Below are 10,443 nucleotides of genomic sequence, written 5' to 3'. Positions count from 1 at the left end.
GATATGTCATAAAAGCAATACAAATAAATAGTCAGGGACTTTTTTTTTTAATGCATTTTCAATGCATTTCACAAAAGTATTTGGACACCTGATTTGATTGAACTGTTCGTGCTTATCTACAGCAAAGTAACCCCAGAGCATGATGCTGCCACTACCATGCTTCACTGCAGGTAAGGCGTTATTTTTGGTGACGTGGTTTCTCTGTGCTGGATTTTTCTTTTGGAAAACTGAGTTATCGTCAATCCATGCTTGATGGTCTGATACGAAAAGCTTTGGTGGCTCTTCAGACTGTCATGGAATGAACAGACACATTTCAGAGCAACTTTTATGATTCAACGGTTTACCTCATTTTCCTTTTACTACTTCTCCTTCCTCTTATCTCAGTTTCTGTTGCCGTCCTTCCCTCTTTTTCCTCATAAAACCTGTCATCTGTCTGACAAAGCAAACTGTGAGCAAGAGTGATTGTGTGTTTGATCTGTTGTCTTTTCCCAGTGCAGCGGGGAGTAGACGAGGTAGACTGCAGGTCGCTGTTCACTGACTCGGATCTCGGATGCCTGCGAATTCCTCCGGGCTTTGCTCCTCGTAAAGTCTTTCAAGGCTCTGATTACAGCTCCGGCACCTGCCTTCGTGCTGCTTGATGAGGAGGCTGTCTCGTGTGGCCTTCATCGTCCGTGCTTTATCGTTTCAGCTCTTTTCAGATGGGAACATTTGGAGCTAAAGTTTCAATTTGTCTGCTGAAGAAGAACTTTGTACATTGTTGCCTAGGAAACGTTTTCAGTAAATGTTTCCCACAGAGGCGACGTTCAGGTGTAACAGAATTTATGGGTTCACACAAAATTTTAAGTGTTAAGTGTATAAAAAAATGAGATTAATAATATATTGTACATGATTATAGCATAAAAATATAACTATCATATATTTTATCAAATGTTCAGAACGGTATGTGTAGCAAATGTTTATGTTTTTAAAACATAATTTACAGTACAGAGATTTCCCAGAAGAGCAGAAATGTTTTAAAAAAATCTAATAAAAACTTAACAGCTTGATGATTGGTTCAGAATCACTTTATTTTAATTAATTGAAGATTTCCCCAAATAAGAAGCTTTCTACTGGATAGACTTCAGATTCACGCTTAACACAAAAAAATCTCTTTTGGTTTAATTTCCCTTTGTCTTATCGGAACGGCATGTATAAAATTGGTCATATTTCTACACTACACTATTATAATTGATCCTGTTCATAAACATGTATTAATAGTTTATTTAAAAAAAAATCCCTGATGAGATTCAGAATTTCCACTTTAAATCAGTAAACCTGCCTCAGAGTTGGCCCACACCATGATACCGCCATCACCAGTTTAAATCGCATCTTTTTTTTTTTTACTTTTTTTTTTTAAATAGTATATTTTTATTTTTATATTTTATTTTTTTCAAATATAATCCTTACATGCAGGACTCAGAGAAATACATCTCAACAGTACTCTGTAAAAACTTTTTTTTTTTTTAGGATTTATTAGATATTTAATTCACTTTTCACATCCAGGCACTTCGCCCATTGTTTTTGGTAGAATAGATCCAGTTAAGGCAGAACATGTTAATGGATAATATTTTTCAAGTCTTCCTACGGATTCTTAGCTTCACTTAATTCTGAACTTGAACTAGGCCATTTCAACTCATCACTTTACTCTGATCTGAACCATTCCACTGTAGGGCCGGTCAGCTCCATCCATCCTCCTTTATCTACTTTGACCAGCTTCTCTGCTGCCGCTGAAGAAAAGCATCCCTACAGCATGATGCTGCCACCACCATGTTTTGCAATTTAGATGGTTTGTTTGGTCAGAAAATTGCTGTTTTAGTCTATCCATGCACTTAGACACCTTGAGCAAATAATTCTGTAAGAAAAAGGCGAAAAGGAATGTATATTTTTTGCAGAAAATACGTTTGCATTTCTTAGATTTTTTGTGTGTGTGTGTGTGTGTATTTGTTTTTCTACTAACATGACAAGAATAGATCCAGATTTATTGAAAATGTATATTTCCCCAAAGATTTCTCACATCCAGAGAAAGCTCTGAAAGCCCCACCCCGCCTTTACCTCCTAACCTACCTGTCTACTCTCATCGGAGGACGAGCGCAGCCACGTGTTCACACCTCTGACTGGAACACCTTTCAAAGCCTCACAGAACACCATTTCAAAATAACTGTGTTTTAGGAGTGTTTTCATTCGCTCGCAGCTTTGTCGGAGGCGCTTTGCTCCGGATGACGGAGTCTTCAGGTAACTAAAGGAAACCTAAGGTAAGAGTCACTGATTGTGCAACTGCTTTGCAGTGAATGAAGACGGTGAAGTTCTGCCGCAGCTCTGTCAGCAGGAATAAAAGTAATGTTTATATCAATCAGAATTTATCTCCAGCTTCACAAAATGTAGACATTCGAGCCATTTCAACAATTAGTTCTTTTAAAGCTGAGTTTGGCTGAGTGATAACTTCTGGTGGTTCAACCCGGATGCCCCTGTGATGTAATGATGAGCCGCAGTTTGCGCGCGCACTCAGCACGCTGGTTTCCTGAGTGATGAAGGTCCGGAGGGAGAGCTGCTGATAGGCCCGCTCAGCTGGAGAGGTTCAGTCTGACCGAAGCCGTGTTTTCGTTAATGATCTACCAATTAGTCACACAGCGGTAACAGTTGTCTAAACAGCTCCTCGTCTGTCTGTCTGTCTGTCTGTGCCGCAGGGTGGAAATGCGTTACGGGCCACACATGTAACTGGTAGGGGGGATAAAGTGCTTCCACTTGGTGGAGAGGGTTGGAAAGTTTCACCTAAACTCTCCAAAAGGTTCGGTTCACGACTTTTAGTCTTGGATGTTTTCTTATAGATCAAACTGTCAGTTCTTTGAAGCCAGCAGACAGACTGCTGGTACATTTTAAATACGTTTGTTTGATGAGGCAAATGTTGTTAGCAACAAGTTGCACAGTAAAAAAAAAAAAAAAACTGCTTTAAGTAACATTTAAATATGATTCATGAAATAAATATCAGAAATCCACGAGATACATTCAATTAAAATTGTTTGAAATTGAATAAATTATAATACATTTAAATACTAAATAAACAAAAAATTGCATGAATTTAATAGAATAAATAATTAAAATGTACATCTTTAGAGAAAAATTTATTTATATTAATATCAAGTAAAAGAGGTAATAATAAGTAAATATAAGTACTTGCTGTAGTTTTTGTGGTATTAATAAAAAATCTATTAAAATATAGAACAATTAAGGTCTGCTTTTTTCATGCAGTTCTACAGAAGGTAATAAAATGCTCTTTGGAAAAAAAAAAACAGAAAACTTGTCTGTCCTGGTTTAAAGGAGCTAATGGTTTTTCCACAAGTCTTTTTTTCAGGAAGCATAAAATAAGAAAAGAATGCAAAACAACAAGAAAAAAAAATCTTAGGCAGCACATTTTTCCCATCAGACCAACATAGAGAGTTGTAAATTGCTCAGTTCCTGTTTTGTATATGCGTCCCTCACCGCGACAACTGAGCCGTCACTTGACAGATGCTGGTTGGGGACTGCAGACGGTCTCCGTTGGCCAACATCCCCTGACTATAAACTGACATTATGCACCATAAACACTTTCCTCTGCTGCAACAGCTCTGCAGAGAAACAGGGAACACTCCTAATGACAGCATGGGTTGAATGGCAACAAGTGAGGCTTCAACACTGCTGTTTGTCCTCCGTGACAGAACCTGAGGATGACAGGCCAGGTGCCAGAGAGAGACCGGTCGCCCCACAACCTGTCAGTGAAGACAACCTTGGAGGAAGAGATCGAGAGGGCTGAAAGTAAACTTAGCAGGTAAGAAAAAGTCAGTTTTATAAAAGCAGCACATGAAACGAATAACGAGAGTTTTACTTTTCTGTTTTGTTGTTTTTGTACCAGGGTGCCATCGGTCTGCGATGACACGTCATCAGAGCTGCAACGAGTCGCCGCTCTCGACCCCGACGGACGCAGTTCGGAGGATTCTTTTCAGAGGAATGGGGCCATTTCAAGGTGACACTGTAGCGTCGCGGCAATTACATTTTAGCATTTTTGCCAGAGTTTCTGAATTGTTAGATGTGAACATCAGCAGCATTGTTTGGCACTTACATCGATGTGCCTGACAAATGAGTCAAATCATTGTAATACGGCCACAATTTATCAAACCTTTCTCTATCAGAGATTATTTGTTGTTTCAGTCTGCAAATCCATGTAATTTCTGTGCTACTCTGGGATAAGGTTTCACATGAACGGCAATTTCTGTGTCATTTTCATGATTTCCGTGAAGCTTAAAGGGGATTTTTTTGCTTTGCACGTGTCTTAGACTGGTGAAACTGGTGGTGAGGCTGAGGGAATGGGCACACAGGAGCCTGGTGGAGGAGGAGGAGCGACCAGACTCCTTCCTGGAACGCTTTCGCGGCCCGGAGCTGAGAACAGCCCCTAGTCGCAACAGCATCACCCAACCAGATGCCAATGGCAACAATGCCAAAGGGATCTTGAGGTATTCCTGACTGGGTTAGGGTTGAAATTTCTAATTAGGTCAGAAGACACCCTGTTCTATCTATTGTGTTGTCTTGAGATTTTAACTCGATGATACTGCTTTGTAAAATGGTGTTCTGTTAGTCAATGCTACATTTTAAAACAAAATAACTTTTCCGAGAGAAATTTCCATGGGGATTTAACTAATGTATCATTTGTCTGCTCCTCATACTTCCAGGAAGAGGTGGGAATTGTTAGTTGTCTCACCATCTGATGACGCCTACTACCGTTGGCTGTTTGTCATTGCTATTGCAGTCCTCTACAATTGGCTCCTTGTGATTGCAAGGTATTATAATTCCCACAGTCGGCTACCTCCGGCCCTGCAGTTGGGTAATAAATGCAGTGATCTGTACAGTCCAGCCCTTTGATTGGAGCACTAAATTATTTGGACCTTTTTATGTTCCCAGGGCATGCTTTGACAAACTGCAGGTGAGCATTTACATCTGCTGGCTGGTGCTGGACTACATCTCCGATACTGTCTACATACTGGACAGTTTTGTGCGTCTACGGACAGGTAATCCAATAAAAACACTCCCTTTTTCTTTTACATATTTGTCAAAGCTGTCTAACTAAATTTCCTCTCCGTCTACGTTGTTTAAGGTTTTCTGGAACAAGGCCTCCTGGTGAAGGACCACGCCAAGCTAAGAGACAGTTACGTCCGAACGTTACAGTTCAAGCTTGACGTGGTGTCCATCCTGCCCACTGATCTGGTGTACATTTACACTGGCATCCACACTCCTCAGCTCCGATTCAATCGCCTGCTGCGCTTCCCTCGCATGTTTGAATTCTTTGACCGGACAGAAACACGCACCAACTACCCCAACATCTTCCGGATCTGCAACTTGGTGCTCTACATCCTGGTCATCATTCACTGGAATGCCTGCATCTACTACGCTATATCCAAGTCTTTGGGGTTTGGTTCAGACACGTGGGTCTTTCCAAACATCTCCAAACCAGAGTACTCGTCCTTAACAAGAAGCTATGTCTACTGTTTGTACTGGTCAACCCTCACTCTTACCACCATTGGAGAAATGCCTGCACCTGTGCGAGATGAGGAGTACTTGTTTGTGGTCTTTGACTTCCTTGTTGGAGTGCTGATCTTTGCAACAATTGTGGGAAATATAGGCTCCATGATAGCCAACATGAACGCCACCAGGGCTGAGTTTCAGGCTCGAATTGACGCTATCAAACACTACATGCACTTCCGCAAGGTCAGCAGAGAGCTGGAGACGCGCGTCATCAAGTGGTTCGACTACCTGTGGACCAACCAAAAAGCCGTAGACGAGCAGGAGGTGCTGAAGAACCTGCCCAACAAACTGCGCGCCGAGATTGCCATCAACGTACACCTTGAGACACTCAAGAAAGTACGCATTTTTCAAGACTGTGAGGCCGGACTGCTAGTGGAGCTTGTGCTCAAACTACGTCCGCAGGTTTTTAGTCCAGGAGACTACATCTGCAGGAAAGGAGACATTGGTAAGGAGATGTATATCATTAAAGAGGGGAAGCTGGCAGTCGTAGCTGACGATGGGGTCACGCAGTATGCTCTCCTCACTGCTGGAAGCTGCTTTGGGGAGATCAGCATTTTGAACATAAGGGGTAGTAAAATGGGGAATCGCCGCACAGCTAACATCCGAAGCTTGGGATACTCTGACCTCTTCTGCCTCTCCAAGGACGACCTAATGGAGGCAGTGACAGAGTATCCAGATGCTAAAACAGTGCTAGAGGACAGGGGTAGGGAGATCCTTAAGAAGGAAGGGCTTCTTGATGAGAATGCGGAGAAGGGCGGGCTACAGAAGGAGGACGCAGAGGAGAAGGTGGAGAGACTGGAGTCCTCTCTGGACACCCTACAGACTCGTTTTGCCCGTCTGCTGACTGAGTACACAGACACTCAGCAGCGGCTAAAGCAGCGAATCACTCTGCTGGAGCGGCACCTGAACCAAACTGACTGCGGCGCAGAGGCAAACAATGACACGGATGCCAGCACACAAATGGCAAGTGGAAGTGGCCCCGATGGTTTTGGCGGTACAAATGGGTCACCACATCAAAACGATATTCAGACTCGGAACAGAAACAGGAAAACATTACAACACTGATACTTTCAACATCAGACTTCAGCCATTCATTCATCCACTCACTGGATGAATCATGGAGGATGGAGCCTGTCTCCAGGGGTCAATGGCCTGAAGGCGGAGTACGTCCTGGACAGATCACCAGTCCATCACAGGGCAGCACAGAGACACATTGGGCAAATAGCCATGCATGTGCACACAGCAGGATAATTTAAAGTGGGCAATTAAGCTAAAATGCATGTTTCTGCTCTGCTGGAGGCAGACGGAACATCTTCACACACCATTGCCCTTTTACTGTTTTCTTGCAGTTTACAATTTAAAGAAATATCTGCATTTCAATCAACATGAAAACAAAATACACAACACCAGAACCCAGCTAACTTTGAGTTATTGTACAAACGAACGGCCAAGAGCTGAATGCATGTGCAAAGGTTGACTTCAAGTTTCAAACCAGCTCAAGCTGAATAAATGTTACAGAGTACATAAACAACAAGTACAAGATACTCTGGGATTTCTTTATATCTTCCTTGATCACCTGTGAGTGTCATGTTTGTTTTCATCAACAGAGACATTCAGTTCCCTCTACATGTCATCTATTATGCTTTGGTACTCTTCAAATGAACTCCTTCTGCTACTCCAGGGAACCAAAGGCCTAAGGAGATATTGTGCATGGTGATTAGTTGTCACAAACAAACAATTTCCAGTGCCCCTCTTTCTAAGGTACTAACATTCAGCTTTTTCACATTTACAATTACAATCACAAAATGCCCTTTTAAAGGAAATTTACACCACAGACCAACACAAAGGGAATGATTGTGGAGCAGAAGGAAATTCTTTACAATGAAGATCTTTGGAAAAGTGAACTTTTATTCACCCCCCCCCCCCCCTTGCTCCGATACCCCAAAATAAGGACTAGTGACTTTAGAAATTACCCAAATAGTAAATAAAATCCACAAGTATAAACTTACCCTTTCAACTGTGAAACAGGGTGGGGAAAGGGTCATGCTGTGGAGATGCTAATCTTTAACAGGGATTAGGAGATCGGTCAGAGTTGGGGCACTGGATTTAAATATTTGTAATAAAAATTTTTAATTTCTTGCAAATGTACAAAATTACTCTATTGCATAAAATCCCAATAAAATACATTGACATTTGGGATTGTAACATATAAAAAAGGTTTATTAATACCTGTGCGATGCACTGTAAATCTGTATCAATGTTGTTGACTGTTTCTTAAAGGTTGCATTTACAAAGTTTGTGCCATGAAAATGTTTTGCTGAAAAAACAGACTTTCTTTTTAAAAAAAAAAAAAAAAAAAGAAATGATTCATCTTCGGACACTCGATATTGATTGTTTGCAAAAGCTTTGTGTTCTACCTTCTAACCCAACAAAAACGAGTGAGGTCCTGTATACTGACTTCCATCCATTTATTTGAGGAAAGTTGCACTTTGAAGTAAAAGGCCGGGGATTTTCCAGTTTTTCAGCCTTTGCATTCCTGGACACACATGAGCAGTGTTGATAAGAGGAGCTGGAACAATGCCTCACAGCAGCAGAGCTGAAGAGAGCTGGTAACAATAAAGAGGCAGGAGCTGCTGAATCCATATCCTGCCAGAAAGGCACTGATGATATCAAGCATCTTGAATCAATCTTCACTCAGCTACAGAATGGTAAAAGAAGGGTTTCTAAACTCTTAAATATATGCATCATGGGACATTTCAATAGACATTTAAGATGAAGAACTATGATAATGATCATAATGTAGAGCAAATGTGCAAAGGATTTTTTTGTTCATTACTTGTTTTCCTTGTGTGCATCTCCGCATGTTGTTTTATGAATAAACTTTAAACGGTTCTTGTTTTGCATTAAGGTTGTCAAGTTGCTGAACTTCTTTGAAGGGTTCGACGTGACGTTTCAGAGGAAAGTAAATAGTTTTTTATTCAGCTCCACAGGAACCAAGGAGGGGTCAGGGTGAAATAAAAGTAAACAATCCATTCTTTCTGTTTAGTAAAGCTGTTAACGCCTGCATGTTTTTGTGAATTACCATAGTTCTGGATTTTTCTAGCTTGGAGTATGACTTGTTTTAATTACATTTATTTTGTTGATGGAAGGCTGTGGTTTTGGTTTTACAGCACAGTCTGCCTTTTGCACATATTTTAATAAATAATTGGTCCCAATTTACTACCATTTCATATAAGCTATTTCTACATTAAATCCTCAAATTTCACTTTAATTGAGGTGGTTCGCCCAGGGCGCCAAACAGGCTAGGACCGTCTCTGGTGACGAGAACTGCAAGTATCCTTTCATCAATCTGTCTTAAAGTTGCAGCAGCAACTGCAGTAATTAAAAAGTTACACAATTAAATTTTTAAACAGTTTCTTTCTGAAGAATGCAACATTTTATGCCGTTAGGACCAAACTCTGGCAGATTAAATTTTAAAATTATTTTTGATTCAACCAAGAGGCGTTTAAGTGCAAAACTTTAATAATGCTTTCAGTCAGAAGAAAAATTTTAGAGAAAAAATGTTACTTTAAATTTTCATCTGGCAGGAGGATGAATGATTTTGAACTGTAAAACTATGAAAGTGTAAAATATCAATCCGGAGTCAAACTTACCAGTTACACCGAACCAAAATAATTAAAAACTACATATGTTTGGGAAAGTTTTTTGGTTTTTTTTGCTTTATAAGAGAGAAAATGTTTTACTTAACCAGCCTAGCCTGACAGGTTTAAAGATGAGATTTAATTAAGTGTTCAGTTTTTAGAAGTTCATGTTTTCAAATCACATTTGGAATAAAAACGTATACATTTGTCCCCAATAAGTCAGTCTGGTGGCTTTGCAACAGTAGAGGAAAAAAAGAGAAAGTTTGTACTTATTGCTTTGTAGCTAATCAAACCATCTCACACACATTTTGTGATTGTGTTGTTGGTGTGAAATTAGCTTACTGAAAAGTACCATTAAGGAATTTCATGCCGCTGATTTTATTCCCATTCAAGATCTAAATCCTGCTTTCCTGGTTCACCGTGTTTTCCTCAACTCAGACGTTGTTTCTGAATTAAAGACGAATGTGGCCGAACGACCCAACTTTTGGGCTGTGAGATGAGAGTACATAATTTCATATTAATCTTTAAAACGGGATGGGCCTAAGCGTTTGGTGTGAATGCTGCAATACTTCCACAAACCACTAGGTGGCGATTTAGTTTTAAATGCTTTGACATTGGGCCAATTCACAGAAAAAATAACTACGAAAGTCTTGTAAAGCTTCATCTGCACACCGTTATTTTACACCAACATTTCTTGAGTATAATTAAAAGGAGGTGAAGTACCAGCAGCAGAATTTATACCAGTTTAAGAACATTGTGTTCAGTACATCCATACAAACCTTTCAGTCATTTAAGCCTCCAGGAAGATCTTTTTTAATAAACATAGATCTTCTGATTAGATTGTAGCAACTCTTACTAAGTTTATCATGAAAGCCTCATTGATCATCCAGATTGTTCTAGTTAACAGTGATTTCTTCATTATTTAAGTGTGCTGAAAACACTTAGCTATCTCCTTACAGTTCTCTCCAGCGTGGGTATCAGTTTCCTTTTGAGAGAGCAGAACAGCTGCTCAGCTAAACGTGTATCAAGCAATGTCTAACCACAGGCTAATTAAACCATATAAAGCTAAGGAAGTGTGGATAACTGTTTGGCCAAATTTTACCTTTATATTTTTTTTAATGCAGCCAAGAAATATTTTTAAAACAAAGAAACAACTTATCTAGTGTTTTCCAGGTAATCCACAGCAAAACTTTTGAGTAAATGTACATAATTA

At 40.1% G+C, this 10,443-nt stretch overlaps 1 protein-coding gene across 1 annotated transcript; it reads left to right on the top strand.

The window, feature by feature from the left end:
• The first annotated feature begins 3,159 nt into the window (after nucleotides 1-3,159).
• LOC106923639 (cyclic nucleotide-gated cation channel-like) lies at nucleotides 3,160-8,492 on the top strand. The gene is made up of 6 exons (XM_014996847.2): nucleotides 3,160-3,841; nucleotides 3,926-4,036; nucleotides 4,347-4,523; nucleotides 4,740-4,847; nucleotides 4,969-5,075; nucleotides 5,162-8,492. The coding sequence occupies exons 1-6, from the start codon at nucleotides 3,741-3,743 to the stop codon at nucleotides 6,652-6,654; spliced, it is 2,097 nt and encodes a 698-aa protein (XP_014852333.2). The 5' UTR covers nucleotides 3,160-3,740; the 3' UTR covers nucleotides 6,655-8,492.
• Nucleotides 8,493-10,443: the final 1,951 nt, after the last annotated feature.

This window comes from Poecilia mexicana, unplaced genomic scaffold (assembly GCF_051168715.1).
Source record: "Poecilia mexicana isolate PSO_F unplaced genomic scaffold, ASM5116871v1 scaffold_14, whole genome shotgun sequence".
Lineage (NCBI taxonomy): Eukaryota > Metazoa > Chordata > Actinopteri > Cyprinodontiformes > Poeciliidae > Poecilia > Poecilia mexicana.
The sequence above is the reverse complement of the archived record's forward strand: the minus strand, read 5'-3'. Positions and strand labels throughout refer to the sequence as shown.

Coding starts and splice junctions, on each gene's coding strand:
- LOC106923639 (XM_014996847.2), top strand. CDS start 3,741: ATGACAGGCCAGGTGCCAGAGAGAGACCGGTCGCCCCACAACCTGTCA. Junction 4,037..4,346: donor AGGAATGGGGCCATTTCAAG/GTGACACTGTAG, acceptor CACGTGTCTTAG/ACTGGTGAAACTGGTGGTGA. Junction 4,524..4,739: donor AATGCCAAAGGGATCTTGAG/GTATTCCTGACT, acceptor TCATACTTCCAG/GAAGAGGTGGGAATTGTTAG.